At 39.6% G+C, this 21,718-nt stretch overlaps 1 protein-coding gene across 2 annotated transcripts in view; it reads left to right on the forward strand.

Annotated features, from left to right (window-relative positions):
- The window catches only part of LOC149068826 (protein phosphatase 1 regulatory subunit 16A-like), a 58,167-nt gene extending 37,379 nt beyond the window's left edge, over positions 1 to 20,788 (forward strand). For both annotated transcript variants that reach the window (XM_089251404.1, XM_089251405.1), the window contains 10 exons: positions 6,484 to 6,986; positions 13,378 to 13,683; positions 14,743 to 14,813; positions 15,002 to 15,254; positions 15,440 to 15,564; positions 16,516 to 16,641; positions 19,156 to 19,231; positions 19,341 to 19,458; positions 19,570 to 19,681; positions 19,979 to 20,788. In XM_089251404.1, the coding sequence (XP_089107530.1) occupies positions 6,983 to 6,986; positions 13,378 to 13,683; positions 14,743 to 14,813; positions 15,002 to 15,254; positions 15,440 to 15,564; positions 16,516 to 16,641; positions 19,156 to 19,231; positions 19,341 to 19,458; positions 19,570 to 19,681; positions 19,979 to 20,638 (1,851 nt within the window). In that variant the 5' untranslated portion in view covers positions 6,484 to 6,982 and the 3' untranslated portion in view covers positions 20,639 to 20,788. The remainder of the gene's footprint in view (positions 1 to 6,483; positions 6,987 to 13,377; positions 13,684 to 14,742; positions 14,814 to 15,001; positions 15,255 to 15,439; positions 15,565 to 16,515; positions 16,642 to 19,155; positions 19,232 to 19,340; positions 19,459 to 19,569; positions 19,682 to 19,978) is intronic.
- Positions 20,789 to 21,718: the final 930 nt, after the last annotated feature.

The raw sequence follows: 21,718 nt of genomic DNA on the forward strand, positions 1-21,718 counted from the left end.
AAAAAATGCTCAAAGAATCCCTGGCTGTGAGTGGATTTGCACGACCCATCTCGGAAGCCTCCGTGACCGACACTTGTGTCCCCGTAGGTTAAATAAGAACCCAAATACACTGAAACTTCCCTGTGATGATTGGAAACCATTAATTCGGTCGAGGACTAGTGTTTCGTCCGGTGGTGCGTAGTAGCCATTCCATCTGATTATAGCTCGTCCAGTTATCAGATAACACCGAATAACTGTGACATGACACTCTATATATCACATATACACGCACTCCCATTTCCGCGTAAGTTGAGGTCTAGCTACCGATTGGAAATCTATGGAGCTCCATTTATGCTCTAAAATGTCATAACGAGTCGGATTAGCATCTGGGAGGGGGGGGGGGGTGGCAAACGATCTCCGGACAACGATTGCTCGACAACTTCACCGTGACGTCGGCGATTCGTATTAGAGATCAAATAACTCTTTTATTACCGAGTCACGAATCAAAACGATCCTCAGAAATAAACATTAAGAACCTACAGAGAAATGGCCCGAGGATACTTTTACTTTATATTTTCCCTATTCTATTCTTCTCAGTCCAGTGACCAAAAAAGATCCCTCGGATTTATTCGTCCGGATCCATGGATTCGTCTCTATCAGAAGAAGACAATACAAGAGCGTGATTTGGGAGCTAATACGTGGAAAATAAGAGCTAGTATTATTATTATTTCTTTTGTTTTGACACGTCTCAAGACATTGGGAAGGATTGCTGGCGCCACACCTTCTCGTTGCTTCGAACGTTTTTTTCTTATGGATCCGACCGCGTCCTTGGACCTTCGACGACTCAACTCGTTCGGAACGAAGAATTTTACGCGTTTTGTTTACCATGTTTTATAATCCTCTCTGGAGGTTTTTTCTTCTTTCGTCCGTGGACATTTGGGATAAACTCTTCAACTAATAATGCAAATATTTGCCTTCGTTCCTAGTTCGAAATTGAAGTCAAACAAAACTATGTATTTCCATAATTCCGATCGGCGGATGAATGGCTATTTGAAATTGCTGTTCGCTGTAGCGTGATGACACTAATCCCTTTGTATTTACGAAGAACTCGATAATGTCAGTTTTAAAATGTAAGCGCGTGTAATAACAAGGCGAAAACAAGCTCATGGACATTCTTCAGTGCATGTTTGAAGTTGGTTTTCCAACTTCAAGGTGCTAATGCGAGCCGCGCTTTCCCATTTAAGAGAGTCTCTCCGCAGACAGAGCCGGAATTTATAGTTTTGCCGCCAGTGGGCTATACGGAATTTGCCGCCCTCTCTCCCATTCTACTCTGATTTTTTTTGACCACTCTTCCCTCGAATTCACTTCTCCGTAACTTCTCCATAACCCGCTTAGCACCCCCCCCCCCCAACTCTATAAATAAGCCGGTCTCTAGGCCACTCTTTTGGACACCACTAGCTCACACTCTCTCTAGGGTGACTCGTTTCGTTATTCACATACTTGCATGCTGTTCTTGGGCACTGACATGTTTGCACACTGTTTTTGGCACACACACATGCTCTCGGTCATTCTTTTAGCCCCTTCCATGCTAATACACTCTCTGGGTCATTCTTTTGCTCACTGACCTTGTCCTAGCTCTCCGGGTTTCTCTTTTGATCATTAACACGCTTTACGTCACTCTTTAAGTCAACCACGTGCTTTCGACATGCTCTAGGTTACGCCTTCGGTCATTCCCTGCTTGCACACACTCTAGATCACCTTTTGGTCATTCCGGGCTTGCACACGCTCTAGGTCATTTTTTTGTCACTCACGCACTTGCAAACTCTGTCACTCACTGTGACCTAATCTTTCACTCTGTAGGCAGAGGCGGATTTATGGTTTTATCACCCGTGGAATGTAAACATTTTTCAACTCATTCCAGAAATTTTGTGCCCTGGGGGCTATAACCCACTAAGTTCCCCCCCCCCCCCCCGTAAATACGCCCTGTCCACAGATCAGCCTTGCAACATTTAAAATATTCGCGCATAACACCAGAAGCAAAAAATAATCTGCAGAGTTGTCTGCTTCGGCAGATGACAACACTTTATAACACACGTAACAAGCATTCCTCAGGAACAAACTTCACATTAGGTTCCAAATACATACCGTACACGCACATTAAGACACGTACGAATTCGTTACAAGTTCCATAGAGGAATATGGACGAGGTCCATGTGCGGTTTACTAGTGTTGTATGTGTTACTGCCAAAGCCTGAAATGCTGCCAGTTCGTCATGAAATGAACCAAAGTGATTTCCAGAAATGATTAGGGCTTTGGCCGGCCAATTCGCGAAGTGGCCGGTGATCTCTGGCGAAAGTTAGGTGTGCTGATGTAAGACGGTCCTGTAGGCGAAAGATTCATTTTTTTTCATCGCCAACGTGTGGTACATGGCTATAAAAAGTAGCTGTATTGGATTATCTCTATGCGAGAAAAAAAAATGATAGGGAAAAACTACAGAAATGATAAAATTATAGACATAGTTTTTCTGTGAAATTTGGGGGAAAATGATTCCTACATCTTGACTGCGGTTTGAGGGGGGGGTTGCCATAGCCGCCGTGGATACAGTCCTAATTATCACGAAAACGTACTCCAACTTGGTGATAACCCTGAATCACGTCTTTCGTTATCGGACTTTGGCCATTGGTCTCTGGCCGCTTCGCGAACTGGCTGGCCAAAACCCGAAATTTGGAAATTGAGCGGGTTCAGCGAAACTAGTCAATTTCCGGCTTTGGCAGTAACATGTGCGTCGATGCAAGAAAATTCGAGCATCTGTCATAAAGACTTGACGTATCCCGAGCGCCAGCTCGTCATGGGAACTAAAAAATTGTCTCTGACGTTTAATTTTTTCTGTATGTGTAACAGAACATTATGTAATGGCAACATTGTATATGGCAGCAGAATTGAATTCTGAGGACAGTACAAAATCATCGGAAACCGTGTCTGCTAGCATGGGAAAAGGTTCCCAACTCAAAGAATACACAACTTTGGGGGTCGATTTCGACGGGGAAAAAAATTCTTAGTGCCTAAATCTTACTTTTCTTTTTCAATTTTTGAAGCTCTGTCTGTCATTTACCTAAACTCAGAGCGAAGCTCACTGAACTCCAGCCCTGGTGTTCGAGGATGAACCCTTCGAAAAATCAATCCAATAAGTGGATTCCTGCTCCTAGGTGAACGGTTCACTCTGGTCAAAAGCATAATTTTTCCCACCTGATACGCTCTTCCACCAGAACTTTTTGGACGGTTTGAGATGACCACACGCCAATAGAACCATAATTGTTATGCATATATTTAGAGAAGCCCCTCTGTTAACTCACTTCGCACTTCTAGGTCACGCAAAGCGCTGACGTTACACGTGAAGGCCACGCCATGCCATTGGCGTACGCAAAGGTAGGTTTTGGGGTTCTAACCCCCCCCCCCCAAGTCGAGATTATAGTGTTATTTTGCAGGAAAAAATTTAAACACCACCCCCCCCCCCCCGCTTGAGAAGAAAAAAATTTAAACCCCCCTGAGAAGATTCTGCGTACGCCTATGCGCCATGCCATTTTCCGGCATGCAGCAATTCGTTAGAAATTCCACCGAGGAATTTTTGGGGAGGTGCGTGTACGGTTGCATAATGAATGCAGGGTTGTACATAATTAAAGTTCGCCTGTTCTGAGTTGTAATCCCTTGTTTTCTGCGCAGCCCCCCCCCCCCCACCCACGAAATGCGTATAAATGCGGTGTAAACCTAAAAGTGCGTAGAAATTCGGCGTAGATCCTGAAGTATGTAGAAACTTGGCGTAAACCTTGAAATGCGTAGAAGACAGGCGAACGGGGGGGGGGGGCGGTGCCGACCGGCCAGAGACCAAGCGTGTGCTAAACCTATACTAAGATGACTTTTGCCATTCCCGTATTGCCAAAAAAATAAGTGTTTCACAGCGGTCCATAAATTCTCCTTATGCAAGTTTTTAGTTGATAATCCTGACATAAGCAATTTTAATTATTAAGCGTAATAACTTATCTCGAGAGCGTTTTGTTTGGTACAGCAAATTGGCGGTACGTTGCTGATGTCCATGTTCTAACTCATGCATGACTAACTCCTGTAGCCTCCAACAAAATTGTTTATATAAACTCTAAAATGCGTAGAAGGCCGGCGTAAAACTTCGAAATGCGCAGAGGTCTGGTGTAAACCTTCAAATGCATAGAAAGTTGGTGTGAACCCTGAAATACGTACAAGGCTGGCGTCTGCTCGAGAATGCATGTATATAGAAGGCTTATTTACCCCAGAAAGTTTTAATCTGAATTAATCCAGTGTGTTTCAAATTTGCCGCGTAAACATCATATTCATGGTTTGTAGAGACATTCCTTTCATATATTGTGGAGACAGTCCTCCTATCGCCTGTCTCACAAACTCATTTAGCTCGTAGGGGGAAAGGGATGGGGGGAATAAGGGCAAAAATACCATTTTAGCATTGATGGCTAATCGTTTTTCAATGTCTCCAATGGATGTCAATAAATACCTGCTAGCAAAGGAAAATACTGAATTACACGTTTGCCATATTATGTTCTTTGTACTTCCTTCATTCCTGAGTATTAAACTAATGCATGTGGGGGGGGGGGGGGACCATTAAGAGTCTGGATGGGTGACCTGGTCGACCGTGACCTCGCGATCAGAAACAAACCGTTTGCTCAACTAAGTATCCCAAGGGACTAAAACGTTTTAAATTCTCTTTTCTCTCCTCTTAATCATTTACTTTGAGGAGAGGACTCGCGTCCATGATATTCTCTAACCTTGCGTGGACATGAACTTGAATTTTTTTTGTGTGGAGAGGGGGGGGGGGCGTGCTTTATGCTGCATTCAACCTGTTTGACGGCACGATGCGTTCCTTTCCAACATGAGACCTTTAGCTATCTTGATCATCTTATCCATTTACGGGAAGATAGGCTTGAAAAATACACACACACACACACAGACTCGAAAACTTGTTCTGCCTCAAAAATCAGACTCGAAGTGGCTTGTAATGGTTCTTTTATAAAAGAAGAAAAAAAAACTGCTCTGGTCTCGGAGCAGGTTTCTTTGGTTTCAGATTGGTTACTAGGGTTTTATCTTCATTATGTCAGACTGAGAAGAAAAAATACTTTTTGCCCAGGTAGAACTTTTTTGTTTTCGTGCTGTAATTTTGGTTGAAATACAGCCTCGAGTAGTCGGGAATACGGTCACGTTGGCTCAGGGAATGTCAGGTGTTCTCTACATCAGGGCTTCTCAACCGGTGCTCCGGGTGTTTGCGTGCGTTCCCCAGGGGTTCCGCGGCCACACGAGGAAAATAAAACAAATGAGTAGATTTGACTTAAAAAAAGGCCAACGGGGCTCCGCCATAGAAATGATCTTCTTAAAAGCGAGTTAATAAAGGTTGAGAACCGTTGCTGTTGGTTACTCACGTGCTTGCACATTCCCTTGGCCGCTCGCTGACCCAGTCTTTTGGTTACCAGCAGTGCCGTCTTAACGCATGGGCCCACCCGGGCACGGCAAAGGGGCCTCATAAAAATGAGATCTGATTAAAACATTTACTAGAATTTACCAGGTAGGGCCCCAGAAAAAATACTTGGCCCGGGGCCCATGATGCACTTAAAGACGGTCCCGGTCACTAGTCTTCAAGTCACTCTCATGCTCGCACATTTTATTGGCCACTTTTTTGCACTCGTCATTCACATGTTTGCACACTTTCTTGGTCACTCTTTTAGCCCCTCACTTTCTGGGTCATTTTTGGCTTCTGTCAGCTTACGTGGCTCCACCATAGAAATTATGGAGTAAGAGTAGGGATTACGTTTTTTCTTGCAAAATAACACTATAATCTTCCCTTGCGTACGCACATGCGTGTAAGAGGCTTGCATTTCCCTGAAAATGCGTAGAAGCAGTGCCTGTTTCTCGCATGGTAAAACGGAGCATTCCAAATTTTAGAGTTAGTTCTTCATATTTACTTTCTCATGATGTTGAATTTTTTAAATGGAAAATTGAATACCCTTTTTTTTTTTTTTTATAAAGACGCAAAGCAAGCAAATGCAGTGGCGTAATTGGCCACTGACTCTCTCAGCCACACGAGAGCAAGTAAAAAAAGGCATTTTGCCTGTTGTGGCCTTGCATTTGTATAAAACAACCACCAACTGGCGATCCCGTGGTTTTCATGGGGAAAATAACACGTTGTGAATTAAATCTTTCGTTTGGGCAAACACCTGAGCGTTGTGCCAGTTACGCCACTGCTTATAAATTCGCAAGGTCAATTCCAGTGTTGACCCGCTTGTTCACGCTGGATGCGATGAATAAGCAATGTGCAATGAATGTTTTTTTAATCTGATGCCGGAAGATAAAATAAATAAAATTAGCATAATTTCACCACGCGTATTTCTCGAATAATAAATCGTTTATCTATTTCAGTCATGGCGTATTTTTTTGTTTCTTATACGCTCTTTTCAATTAATTTCGTTTCAGGAAATGCCGTATACGGACGCAAGCATCGTCGACTCCGTGAACCCATCCACGATAATATATTCTAATATGCTGCTTACTGTGAGATAGATCGTGTATTGTGTGTCGTGAGTGTCGTCACGCGGTGTGTTTGTGTCTTTCTCTGTCAGCGACATCAAGCAGCAAGTTAAAGATGTCATAATAAGAATACAAAAGAGCAGCAAGAAGACCGAGGAAAAAAAAAAAACGTCAACTGGAACGGGACACATAAACGGCTAAAATACGCACCACAAATTGCCACGAGCATCATCATCATCATCAGACGCGTCGGATATATCCGAATGTAGGGCAGCTTTTTTTTTTTTTTGTCGAAAAGGTTCGTGTGCGTTATTTTCCAGCCTTGTGAATACTGTGGAAAAAAAAAAAAGAAGAGAAAATTGCACAGTTTGGAACAGTGACCTTCATTTCCTTTTCAGTAGCGAGTTTGGATTAGCTTCATCTGGAACGAGAGTGTCTCTCTCTTATGAGTGAGTAGTATATGTTTTTTCTCAATGTCCCTTTCTTTTATTGGTCAAGCTGGTTCTGCTGTTCTTGGTTAAATGGTGTTTCAAAAATTACTCCCTAGTAACTTTGAAATAAAGTACTTCGAATCAAGAAGAGGAACGTATTGCTGTGGCCATAGGCGTACGCAAAATTTTCTCAAGGGGGGGGGGGTGGTAATACGTTTTTTCCTGCAAAATAACACTATAATCTCGGCTTGAGAAGGGGGGGGGGGTTAGAACTCCAAAACCCCTTTTTGCGTACGCAAATGGCTGCGACTTTATCGTAACTACGCATCATAGAAAGATAGCCATGCGTTAAAAAGTATCGGGAAAGTTCAGTTGCGATAATTTCGTAAGATGACATCAGTGAGCAACGCCGGATATGAAGCATGTGTATATTTTGATTCTTCCACGTGGGAACTCTGTTGAAAACGATAAGCGGCAAGAAAACTGCTTTCAATCTGAAATGGGAGGATAAGAATCTTCGGTGGCAGGGCCGTCTTAAGAGCATCATAGGACCCCCGGGCCAAGTGATTTTTCTGAGGCCCCTACCTGGCGAATTCTCGAAAATTCGAACCGGTTCTCATTTTCGTGAGGCCCCTCTTTTCTTGAGGCCCCCGGGTGGGCCCATGCGTTAAGACGGCAATGTTCGGTGGGCCGATTGGATTGAAGCAGCCGAAACTGAACCGTATAAAGCGCGGTGTCGGCTTTGCTGAAAAACGTTCAATTTGAGAAGAACGGACAGGTAAGCGCTATTCTACTGCGTAGATGGGAAGATGGAACAAGAGTAGTTCGTTCAATGGGCAGGCTTGGAATTTCTAGAACGTCGGTTTATGAAATCAGTTATATATCAAAAATCGTTTATTTTAGTGCTACACACGGGTGTAACTTTATGCCAACGCATTAAACTATGCATTTACGTTTGTCGTAAAGAAATAGTCTTTAAGCTGGGACTCCTGCTGCCATCTATCCATTTAAACTAAAACTTTGCTTTAATTCTTCAAGCACAGGGTGGTTATAAATAAACTGACACTACTCAGACGTATGTAGCGTCCATTCTGAGGACGATATATTTTAATCGAACTTGGTATATAGGATATATGAAACATGGAGGAAAAGAAAGATTCAATAAAAAATTGTTCAATTTTTGACCACCAGGTGAAAAAGTGGCGGTTTTTTATCGCAGATTTCAGCTGAGTAGTGTTACGATAATTATACTGACACTACTCCGATCTATGTAGCGTCCGTTTTGGTGGGTTTATTTCATTGAAACTTATATATACGTTATTTGGACCATGGGAAAAAGATAATTGCAACCAAAAAAACACCACTTTTTCACCTGGTGGTCAAAAGTTGAACTAATGTTTCTTTTCTTCATAGTCCCCATATAACCTCATCATAATGGGTGCTAAATGCGTCTGAGTAGTGTCAGTTTATCTATAACCACTCTACTCCTCTTAACCAGATCACGGCCCTCCGCTCTGTCTCAAAGAAATAAAACAGAATTCTGCCCCGACCTGGACGTGATTTGAACACTCAAATACAACCAGCTTTTGGTTTCAAACCGGTGTGTGGCAGGAAAATGAATATACGGTTATAATACCGTTTCTCTTTTTTATATTTATGCTGCACACCAGTGTAAACTTTGTGCTGTAATAAAGGTTACTGTAATTTTTACCTTTTTCCGCAGAATTTCAGCAATTAGTTTTTGGTGTTGCTGAATTACAATTTTTTAGTAGTAATGACATCCGCTGCTGCTTTGTGAAAAAAGAAATTGATGTACGTTGTTTCTGTGATATAAAGCATTGCATAAGAGTTCCATTCGATTTCTGTCTGGTTTTATTACTGACGCGACGGAACAATTCTTTTTCACAAATAGAAATGTCAAATGCATCCTTTCCCGCAACATTGCTACTTCCCCAATCATGCGGCCCTTTGAGTCATCTGATGTGGCCCGCGACCTCAACCCTAAATTTGGATAAAAATGAACGAAACAGCGCATTACCAGATGATCATTTACGAGACCTGCGATGCAGCTCCACACCTCTCAAGTGGTCCGCAACACATTTCCAGCAGATCACTTCAGTGGCCTGCAATGCTGTTCCAGATCACTTATGCAGCATTCCCACTTCAATTAACAGATCTGGAGCACACATTTCCAGATTACTTTAATGACCCGTAGCACATTCATAGATCGCTAAAATGACCTGGCACCGACACGGTGTCCCATATCACTTAAGTGGCCCGTGGCACATTCTAACATTAATTAAATAGTCCGCGGCACATTTCCAGTTCACCTCAGTGACCCACAGCACACTTACAGATCACTTAGGGTGGCCCGCGATGTGTTTTCAAACTATTAAGCGGCCCTGCACTCGCCGAAAGGTTGAGCACCCTTGATGTAGTAGCTTTAAAAATTTGAGGAAAAACCCAAGGACCGGCACCGGTCCGAGGACCAGCGATTGAAGAACACTGCTTTAAAGAATTGAAATTATCCATCGCAAACGCAAATCAAATCCCAGTGTATTTGAAATGTTGGATTGCCTGCAATGACATGACGTGAGGAGTGAAGCCACCTTCCTCTGCAATGTCTCTGCTGCAATCATCCCCGCACGCAAATAATTGCTTGAGTCGAGATTATGGTATATTTTTGCAGTTTCCATTTTAACGCGTGGGCCTTGACTGGACACAGCCCGTGAGACTCCACGATAAAGACATCTGGTGCTATGAATTTGCAGAATAAGTATGCAAATTACTTAGTGTAGTATTAAATGTTTTACGGAGGAAACACCCCCACACTTTCTACCCGGCTGGAAATGTTATTTCAGGTGGTTCTCCTCTACTAGGACTTTGCCGCTGTGCAGACGTGTGAACATCGTGATAGATTCCAGTTCTCATTCCCGCAGACGGCACAGTGGTATTCAGCTAAAGATCTATTATCATCTAAATTCGAGGCGCAAATGATTCCAGTCAAATTATCGTATACACTCATGTATAAGCCGATTCCCCAATCCCACTTGAGGACAGGCGCAGATCCGGGGGACGACGATCATCCCTCCCAAAAGCAGAACAATATATAAAGAATCGGCCTGACCCATAAAATACGGGAATTTATAATAAAAAAAACAGCCTACCAAGAAATCTAAATAAGTCATCCCCCCCCCCCACACACACACACACAACTTCGCTTTCGATCCGCACTTGACCGCTGAGGAAATTCATATAAATATTGGAATATTATATTCTCCTGGATGTAGAATAACGTATTGTCGTAAAACCGGCATGGGTTCAGGAAGGAAAAGTGTAACAAATCTCCTTTCCATCTATGATCATGAGCCTAAGGCAAAAACGTCGACGTTGTTTATCTTGATTTCCAGAAAGCATTCGATCATGTTCAACATTGACGAACAAAGTGTTTGCACGAGATTGGAGGACAACTTGTTAAATTCAACAGAATCGTGGTTGCAGGATAGGTCACAGCGGATTATGGTGATCAGAGAATTTTCTGATTGTACAGCCTGTACAGCAGTGGTTCTCAATCTCTTCAAGCCCGGTTTCATTCATTTTTGTGAGTCGAAAGCCCGGTCAAACACACAACGGAAAATGAATGGGGAAAAACGAAACCGTTAATCACTCGCTGCCCGGTATGAATGAGATCAGGGCCCGGTACTGAGCAGCGGCCCGGCGGCTGAGAAACACTGCTGCACAGTACAGGTGTCACTAGTGGAGTCCCGCAAGGAAGTGTCCTTGGTCCCATTATTTTTCACTTTCTATTGATAAACTCAATCGGGGGTATCATTGAAATTGTTAGCGAATTCGCAATAATTGACGTTAAAGTTAAATTAAAGGACTCGGTCCGGAATCCCAGTGATAGGGCGATGCTCCAGACGAACTTAAATATGACTGCAGCATAGGTAATGAATGGAACGTGACTTTTAGCGTTGACAAGTGCATGGCCGCTCATTTTGTTTCGAACAATCCACGTTTTACGAGTTGAATGGTAGAATTATCTCCGCTGCAACTAGGATCACCGATTTGCGAATTCTCATTGATGAGCTACCCGTTTTCTGAACATTGTTCTGCGTTGGTCAAAAAATCTAATAGAATGCGCGGTTTCATTCTTAAAAAGTTCTTTTCTGCTTTTCTGGGTCTTAGGGTACGAACATAGTGTACACTGATTTCCGATTGTGCGAGTCGCCACCTTACGGATTGGTTAAAAATCCATAAATTCAGGTTTTTAACCCATCAGCAACGGTGCCGACTTGCAGAACCGGAAACCAGCGTGCACTATGTTCAGAGCCGCCCTTAGGGATGTGCGACAGGTGCGGTCGCACACGACCCCTCGCTTTTTTTGGGGGCCCCTCACTCGCGGTAATGGAAGTAAAAAAAAAATATCAATTAAACAAGGTGTCTTGAACTTCAGCCATGAAATATAAAAATTAGTATTGCGGAAACTTAAACGTCTCATGAAGAAGACTCCGTCCAGGAGCTATAAGTATGGAAAGGAAGATTGATGCTCAGGGTACAATCTTTTTTTAATCCAAAATCATTGTTGGAGTCACAAAAAATATATTTGACTCGGCTGACTAAAAACATTTTTTATGACCCCCCACATCCTGCAGCAGGAGCCCCTGTGCTGGGATCTTTAGCGGGCTCTTTGCCAGATTTTTCATGACTTTTTCTCTGTAGTTAATTTGAGGTCTGAAAGAAAAAAAATTATCAGTCGTCCCATTCCCTTAGGCTGGAGCCCTGTCAGCCCTACCCTTCCAATGCTGAAATTATTTTTGCCACTAATTCTAAATTTTTAGCAACTCTGGAATTATTCCTGCCCCTAATTCTGGATTTTCATCAATTGCTTCTTCCACTAATTCTGAATTTTCGTCGATTCTGTGGACTGGAATTGATCAATTTAAAGTTGTTTCTCATTAGCTTTGAAATTGTTTCTTTCATTGATTTAAAATTATCTTCAATGCTGAATTTTCATTAATTTTGGTGTCAATTTGCATTTAGTTTTTTTTTAATTTTTTTTATGGATATTTTTCGGTATTCCAGTATATTCTGTGTTGATGTGTGAATTTTTTTGGCTGCCGATTACCCTGCCTGCACAATACATAAAACCAGGGCAAAAGTGATGCTAAAAATTTTATGACCCTTCAAAAATCCCCAGGCTCTACAATTTTCGCATTGGGCCCCACGCCTGGTAAGGGTGGCCCTGACTATGTTCATACCTTTAGTTCGTTCTGAATTGGAATATGCCGTCAGATTTTGGAGACCATACCTATTAGAAGGACATGGACTTGGTTCAAGGAGCAGAGAATAGTCTTTGTGTTGGTACACTGAGCTTGAGCTATGAAGAGAGATTTGGTTTTCTGAATATGAAGTTTTTAAAATTTTCAATGGAATGGATGGACCATGAGTTGTCAAAACACTCAGTTGGCAGTGTATTGATAATGGGGCACTAGTATCGATAATTAAGGGATTGATATGGCAAGGAATTTTCCTCTAAGTTGTTGTGAATAAATGGACATACCTACAATTTCATATGTTTAAAAAAGAAATGTTTATAATGGAATAAATCAAGAAGCTACCCATACTTAGATAAGACAACCATAATTTTATATGGGCAATGTATAAAATTCTACCATCACTATTAGCTTTTTTTTTCCTGATAATTGCTATTATTTTGTGTTGCTGTATTTCAGATATATTAGACATCCGTATTTTTTATGAGCATCTTCTTTTTCAGTCACCTTATTGGGCAATTTGCCTGTTGCGACCTTTGTATTTGACTTCATATGTATAAGTAATTCACAAGTTCATTCAAAATTTCTGAGTGTTTATGAGGTGAATGCAGAGCTGGACTAGGAAAAAGGGTGCAAGCTTCTATAAAAGAGTCACCACAGTGTGCGACAGTCGTCCAATTACTAAATCAGCCGCAGTCTATTTTCATGATGAAATGCCATCTTACAATCTGTGTAGCTAAATTTTTACCATTTGTGAGACATAATATTACAGTAGACTCTTGCTTAATCTAGCACATAGGGGCCATTCAAGTATTGCTGAACTAATGCAATGCTGAATTATTGAGTGTCAACTATATTAGTATATATATCAGGCTTCCCTATAATTTTCTGTATAAATATGGCCCTAACTAGAAATATCCCATATTATATGAATGAAATTTATATCAATGGGTACAAGGATTAATCCAGAAAATATAAAAATGAGGTAAATGCATGTGTATGAAGCGTGTCTGTATGTTGGATGATCAATCATCATCCAAATCTAGAAATTCTTTTGCTAATGCTTTGTTGTAAGCATAATAATAATTTTTATCTTTTATTCACTCTGATGTTTATTTGTGAATCTTCTGCAGTGACAATGGAGCATTCAGATCTCGTGGCTGAGATGACCGTCGTCGAGAGGATGAGCACACAGGAGAGACTCAAGCATGCTCGCAAGAGACGGATTCAGCAGCTCAAGAGATGGAACCAGCGTGAGAAAGAGCACCAACTACTGCAGCAGCAACAACAACAAGGGGGTAATGCCAACACCAAGCGCAAGAAAATGGACAACGGATACAACAAGACCGTGTCATCCACGAACAAGAAGAACTATAAAGTTCACTTTGTTCCCAGTGTCATGCTCCTAGAAGCTGCAGCCAGGAATGATGTTGACGAAGGTGAGCTACTGATTTTAGAAAATATTTTGTGATCATGACAGTAATGAAATGAATCCATACTTGAGACAAATATCAAAATAAATTTCGGCGATAAAATGTTTTAGGAGCCAAGATTTTTTTTTTCTGAGAGAAACTGACAGTATAATTTTTTTCTGACTTTTACAAAATTTAATGACCCCTTTCTCTGTTGGTACCACGCCGATATTGTCTTCAGACTCTAATTTGTCACACACAGAAAATTTTAGGACTTTACACCAATACACAGTTGAATTTAGGATTTTTACAGGATATTTTACTTGGAAATATGTAAGACAGCACTCTTTTTTCATGTAACACTCATAACTCTGACAACATGAATACATCAAGGCCACTCATACACTCAGAACACATGTTCCGGCTTATTCCAATTTGTTAAGAATTCCTCAGAGGAATGTTTATGACGGGTGGCCCTCGAAGTTTTTTTGCAGTGGCTCAAGGATAAAACTCAATGTTGAAACATTCGACAATTGGTGAAAGGAGTAATTCCAAAATTACTTCTAGAAAACATTTCAAAACTGGTGAGGGAAATAATTTCAGAATTGGTGGGAAAATTATTTCACAATTCACGAAAATTTATAATTAATGAAAAATGTTTCAGAATTGATGAAAATTCATACTTAATGAAAAGATCTCTAAATGAATAAATTTTTTTAATAACATACGTTCTCCTGTTTGATTCAGAGGCATGGGGGCCTAATTGGGGCCACTTGTTGAAAGTCTACTGTGTGAATCCCGAAAAAGCAGTATGTTGACCCTCTGGCTTCATGGAAATTTTTTTCCGGCTCACAATGAACAGAAGTTTAAATTTTCCCTGAGCTACTATATGCATATATACGGGCACTGTAGATCATTTAATGAAATCATGAGCATTTTTTGGTAAAGATGTGAAGGCATGGATTAAAAGAGAGCAAAGTATTATTTGAAGAGAGTCTCATTGTATTATTTTTTTAATACTATAAACCGTTTTAAAATGTGCTCATAAAAATATTTCTCACATAGTTTAACTCTTTTTCCACATAGTGAGACGTTTGTTAATGCTTGGGGTGAGTCCTGACTCTACGAATGAAGATGGCCTTACAGCTCTACATCAAGTAAGTCGAATACAACAAAACCTGTATTAAACAAATATTTAAATATCTGGAATAAAATCAGATATGAGCACAGTGCTGTTGTGAAAAAACAACGGTGAGTACGTGCCAGCATAAAACTACTCCAGTCAAACTTTTTGAAACATTAAGAATCACATTTATAACCACACTTATATATATTGTTTTTACAGTGTTGCATTGATGACAGTGAAGAGATGATGAGGCTACTGCTCGAATTCGGGGCAAATGTAAACGCCAAGGACAGTGAGCAATGGACTCCCTTGCATGCTGCAGCTACGTGTGGACATTTGCATCTAGTTAAGCATTTAGTTTCAATAGGACACGCTGATTTGTTAGCTGTCAATACAGATGGGAATATGCCATATGATATTTGTGAAGACGAGGCCACTCTGGATTATATTGAATCAGAAATGGCAAAAACTGGTATTTTTTCCTTTGTGAAATATTGTGCTATCGTAGTTGCATCAAAGATTTTCATGTTTATCTCAACACATCTGATTTGCTCAGTATTTGAAACAATAAACGTAATATACTTTTTGAATGAAAATAATACTGATAAAAATCCTTCATATGAGTCTCGTAATCTGAATCAAAACCTTTAATTTCAGGTATCACTCAAGAAATGATTGACGAAACTAGATCACTTTCTGAGAGAAAGATGCTTTCAGAGTTGAAGAATTACTTTGATGGAGGAGGTGATCTCGAATACAGGGATCAACAAGGAGCTACACCTGTAAGCAATAAATATTTTTCAGAACTCAGTTAACCCTTTAATTGGCAAGCATTGGAATATCCAGATGAGAAAAAATTTGAAGGGGGTTATACCAAGAAAATGAGGTACCCTGAATGCCAAAACATGCAACAAAAAAAATTATTGTCAATATTTAAAAAAAATATGGGATGTTTCACTTCAGGCACACATTGTATTTATATGATTTATGTAGCTCTGAATAGTATAAAAATGTCATTATTCGCCAATTTACTTTTCTATCATTCTTGAAGAATGCAAGGGTTAAAAAGGAGTTCTTGCTTGGCTTGTCAAGAAATTGAATCAAAACATGGAATAGAAATCTCGGTTTCATTCTTGAAAAGGTCTCTTCGCATTCACCTGAAGTGATCCTTCCACTTTTCCAGAGCTTAGTTCATCCTGGATTGGAGTGTACTGTCAGGTTTCGGAGACCATACTTACAGAGGGACATTGACTTGCTCAAGTGGGTACAGAGAAGAGCCATGCATGCTATAGATGAGACATCTATATTTTTTATGGGCATCTTTTTTTCAGCCACTTCATTAGGCATATTTTTCTGTTGTGGTATTTGTATAAGAAATAGGAGACGTGCACCTTTGTGCCATTTTGCTGGTAATTATAGAAACTTCATGAATAGCTTACCAGCAAAAATCAAATGTTTAGGAGTTGCTTAGAAGCATCAATGCAAAACAAGCTCAACATATCAAATACCTTTACTGGAAAAGCATAAGAAACTCATGCTTTTGAGATCGACATTGCCAAATAAAGAGTTAAGATATGGTCATTATATATTGACATATGTTACGGTTACAATGCTAAAATGTACTTTTATCTACACATTGTAAGAGCAATGTGATATCACGCACATGCAAAAGTATATTTTCTTGTCTATTTCATTTAAAATAATTCACATTTCATTTGTTTTTTTGCTTTCAGCTTCATATTGCTGCTGCTAACGGATACATTAATGTAGTGGAATTTCTGTTGGATAACCACGTTTCGACTGATGTCTGTGATAATGATCTGTGGCAACCCATACATGCGGCAGCATGCTGGGGACATGTAAGCTTAATTTTATGCCTAGGATAAAATCATTGATTTAGTAATGGGCCTGATGTGCATTTTAACTTATTCACCCTCCCTCTCTTTTCGATAAAAATAAATTGTCAGTTACACTTTGTTTAAATAATAAAAAAAAAAAAAGTTATTGATCGACTATACATCTATAACTAGGGTGGCAAATATGGTTCTTCCAAAATGGGGATAATTTCTGGAAATTGTTGTTTAAAACCGGGACATTTACAAAACTCATTTGGTGGGCATTACAGTGCAAAACTGTGAAAATACTATCACACTACTTCTACACAGATGTGCAAAAGCAAGTAAAACATCAGGATGGAGGCAATGGTTAGACGTCCCGTATATATACGTGATTGAAGGGCATATGCCATGAAGGGTGAGATGCTACTCGTTATATACTCACTCAATATTATAACAATCTATGCTTCTACGAACAGTCGACCCTCAGTTTACAAACTTATTACATGCAATTTGTTCCGGACGTCCTTTCATAAACAAATTGTTCAGAAACCAAAATTGATTGCTATAGGGGAGGGAAACGTCAAGGACTCTGAATATTTTTAGTGTGAACTTTCACAGCAATGCTTTACACTCAAGTGCATAGAATAAAACAGATTTAGATCATTAGACTAATACTGAAAACGCTTTTCCCTAGAAGAGATGATCCCAACCTTACAACATAATGGGCTTATATCCCATATCAGAGTTTGGTACTGTAAGATAACTGACAGACATTGGCCTGTACGACCATTATTTTCCAGAAGCGCAAATTTTCTTGAAATAGCATGGCACCAGTCGTTCACTTAGCAGCTAACAGCACTTGAGTTGTTGCTCTAGAAGTCCTCCTTCCTTCAGACTGGTGTGGTCCCTGCCTCTGGTTATTCGCCACACTTTTATTTGATGTCCATTAGCACCTAACAGTTTATTATTATAACTCTTAAATTAACTGTTTTTTGACAATTTTGTTGGACATTTGAGCTTAGTTGCCTTAGTGAAAAATGCTCGAGTGCTGCATCTAAATGTTGGAAATCATCTATTTTAGAGTTGAAGATGATGAAGCTGGGACATTTTGCCTACTAATAACGAAATCATATAGTTTTCCTCAAACCAACATTCCCTCTAATTTTTACTTTGTGCCCAGACCTGTTTCTTCTGTACACAATGTCAATATGCCATATCCACCTATGACTGTGGTTCTCAAAGTGTGTGCATTGGGGCTCCTAAGAGTGTCATGAAACTTTTATCTGAGGCATTGTAGTGATCTGGCGATATTGATGTGTGCTTTTTTAGCGTTTTGTTAAGACTTTTTGAAGAAGCCATGGACAAACGTTCACTGGGCAAGAGAACCGCATGTGACAAAGTTTTAGAACCACTGATCTAGGATGTAATTCATGGTGATTTTGCATGCACTGAAGCATTTCCACTGGATGTGTGTTGTGTGCAACTTAGAGGGAACAGTGCCTGGGTCAATGTGAAAATCCACTGGGACACCAAGACAGATCTTTCAAACTGGAATTTCTAGTCACCCTGTGAATATACCATATATACTCGTGTATAAGCCAAGTTTTTTTTTTTTGTTGACAATTTTGTTGGGTTGGCTTATACATGGGTCAGTTTTAGAGGGGAAAAATATTGACCTCACCATATCATATAGCTACATGGCCTCCACATGGCTAGCTTGAAGATCCGCGACCTCATTGGATATTTTAGATGGCATTACTAATCAGTGAATTAATATTTGTAACTATATTCAAATCTACAGAATTGATGTTAAATCCAAAGCAAAAAAAAAAATCAAAAATGCTGTTGGCTTTGATATCCAGTGGACTTACATCGATTTTACAGCCTTTATAGATATGAGGATCAACAAGCCTTTTAAAAATTAAGGAATTTAGGGGCTGAATGGATGAGTAGCGAAGATAAACAATAAGAATCGGGGACTTAAAGAAACTGACATTGGCCTAGTGTGCCAGTGGGTGCATTTACGATGCATGGAATTTTGTGTCCATCAAAATCATCCTTAAATCTTCTGAAAAGTGTTGTATGAATAGCATGATGGATGTAACTGATGTCAACATCCTCTTTAAAAGTGATGATATAGCGATGATAGCACAGTTGAAGATGAAAACAAAGATACCACACAGTATTGGCTTTCGATATAGAGCTTCAAGAATCAGAAGAAATGGATTGGAAATTTTGAATCATTTTTCATTGCAACTTCTATTGTATGAAAATATATTTCAAAAAATTTATCTCTAAAAATTCCTCCACTGATTTTTGGGGGTTGGCTTATACATGGGTTTTCAATTTATTGCTGTTTTGATGGTCCCGAAGTGGGGGAGGGGGGGGTTGGCTTGTACACGAGTATATATGGTAGATAAAATGTTTATTACAAAATTATAATTTGCTCTGCTGAATCGCTGAGTTGTTGTAAGACAAAGGAAATATTTTACCATCATTCAAATCATTCTTTTTTTCTTCTATGTCTTCTTTCAGCCAGATGTGATAGAATTTTTAGTTATTGCCGGAGCCGATCTTAACGCAAAGACAAAAAATGGAGAAACACCATTTGGTATGCACAAAAAATACACAGATGTTTTCTTTAAAATTGAACAATAAAATAACTCGCTATATTTATCAAAATTAGAGAACGATTACAATTGGATTGTTTCTTATTCAAGATATATGTGAAGATCCGGATTTAAAAGACAGGATTCTTCAACTTAAAAATGAAATGGAAACAAAAAGAGCATCGCAGCCTCAGAAACTGAAGAGGTCTCAAAGTCAAAATACAAGGAGGTAAATACAAAATCTCAGGAAATGTTCACAAAATTCAAACAGTCAAGAATAGTTAATGAAATTTTTTTGAAAGGTGGTAATCGAGAAACTAATATAAATCTTTATTTTCAGCCAATCTGTGAGACGTACCAGTATTAGAGACAAATCTTTGATGTCAAGGAGAGAAGCTAGAGAAGAGGCACGTCTCAGACATGAGAAACAGGATCAGAACATAACTGATGAGGTATGAAAATCAAATATTAATGATTACTTTATCTTAGCACATGCATCAATGTCAACTGAAATATTCATTACCTGAAAAATCTGTAAACCGATACATTTGTTAGAAATATATCACTATTTTTTTATCCTCTGAAGACAGCGCCGATTGTGTGTCAATATTAATTAAGAATTCATGGCTTTCCTTGTTTTTATTGTTGATTTCTTCTTTTGTGTAAATGTTCATAATTTATGAAGTTATAAGAGAAACATAAATTTATGACTTTATTTGTAATAACTGTACATTTTTTTTAATTTACAGGACGATGAGGCTAAAATACAACACGACATGAGAATCACAGAAAAAGACAGCATAGTGATTCCCGTAACTTTCAATAACATTGATGTGTCCGTGCCTATCATACCAAGTAAAGACACGCTGCAGAGGATAAAGGCCAAAACGAAGGATAATGATGAAGCAGAAGAAAACTATCTTCAATCCAACATCGATAAAGAGATGTCTTATGACAAAGACCACAGCTTGCAACAATGTTTCATGGACTGCAACATGGAAATGAAACAGACCATGAAAGATTGCGATGAGACATCCACAATACCGGCTAACGATCAAGAAGACAGTTCTGTTTTGAACACTCCAGTGACACAGCGTAGCCAAGCAGAGTCCGTGAAAGTTGAAATACATGTTACAGTGAACACATCGCCAACATATCCACTGAATCATGGAACTCTAGCTGATTTAAAAAAACACAGATCAGATATGAGAAGCAGAAGCAGTTTGACACTAGGTTCTTCGCAGCAAGATTTAACCAATAAAGTGATATCCCATAACGGACATATGTTCAAGACTACATACCTCTATGAACAGCCTCCATCTCCAACAATTTCTCTTCGACGATTCTGCAGTGATCCTTCTGAAATTGTTGGTGAACCTCATAAACATGGCTGTTGTACAATCATGTGAAAGTTACTGTATTGTTATTATGATGATTGCCAGTTATTCATTATTTTTGTTTGTTAATTGTCTTATCGGGTTTTCCCCCTTATATTTAACATTTTATAAGAACAGGGTTCGAAGTTTTGTTGAATATTAAACTTTTCATACTTTTTCTTAGCCTGTGGAGCCTATTAACTCATCATCTATGTATTAGTGAATATTCTTATAGCTTAATAGAGGATGTTCCAAAACGAACTGATACTTAAAAATGGAATTGCAAACAAACTCTCAGTGACGGTTATACCAGAGTGTCTACCACATACCTAAAGAAAGAGTCCCATGTCCTGTCAGGACTACAGGGCAGGGGTGGTTTAGTACCTTTAATTATGCAAGTTGTGCATTTAGAGACACAGGACATTTGTTCCTTACATGCGTTATGCTGCTTTTGTGATATTTGCACATATGGCTCTAAATGGGAGATTCCATTTTGCATTAACTCTTAAATATCTAAATTCAAGCCTGAAGTTAACGTGAATTACCACTTTAGTGTGAGTTGCACTAGTGGTTCATTTAGTGTGTATAGCATTTTTAAAGAAGTTCCATTGAACTTAAAAGGAGCAGGATTGCTTCATAACTACAAGTGCGCCAGGGCTTGGGCTCCCTCCCGTATGGCCAGGTCGGGGGAGGCATCCAAAAGCATACCCAAATGAAAATTCAGTGATTTTAACTTGTTATATGGCAGAACAGATCTTTTACTCATAAAATGAAACATTTTGTTGACATTTGGCACAATGACAATTAATAATAGAGCCTGGTTGTTTCTAGCTTTTAATATGTGGCGACTATTTTTTTAAACAAAAACCAACTCGCATTCACACTTTGAAGTCGGAAAACTAGAGAAATCTTCAGCCAACCACTAGTGCATGATCACAGGTATCTATCATGGAAAGCCTGATAAGAGGCTGTGATTTTCAGTGATAAAATCAATCAAGGGAACTTGCTGGGGAAAATCTGTAATCGTTTTTATTTTGTGACTTTTCCTTGATGGTAAGCACCCGTATAGGAGACTGATTGGGGGAACTGAGCAGGACCACAAATTGACACTTT

The sequence above is a fragment of the Pholcus phalangioides genome, unplaced genomic scaffold, assembly GCF_987345545.1.
Source record: "Pholcus phalangioides strain wild (caught in Gottingen) unplaced genomic scaffold, Ppha-v1.0 ptg000024l_1, whole genome shotgun sequence".
NCBI lineage: Eukaryota > Metazoa > Arthropoda > Arachnida > Araneae > Pholcidae > Pholcus > Pholcus phalangioides.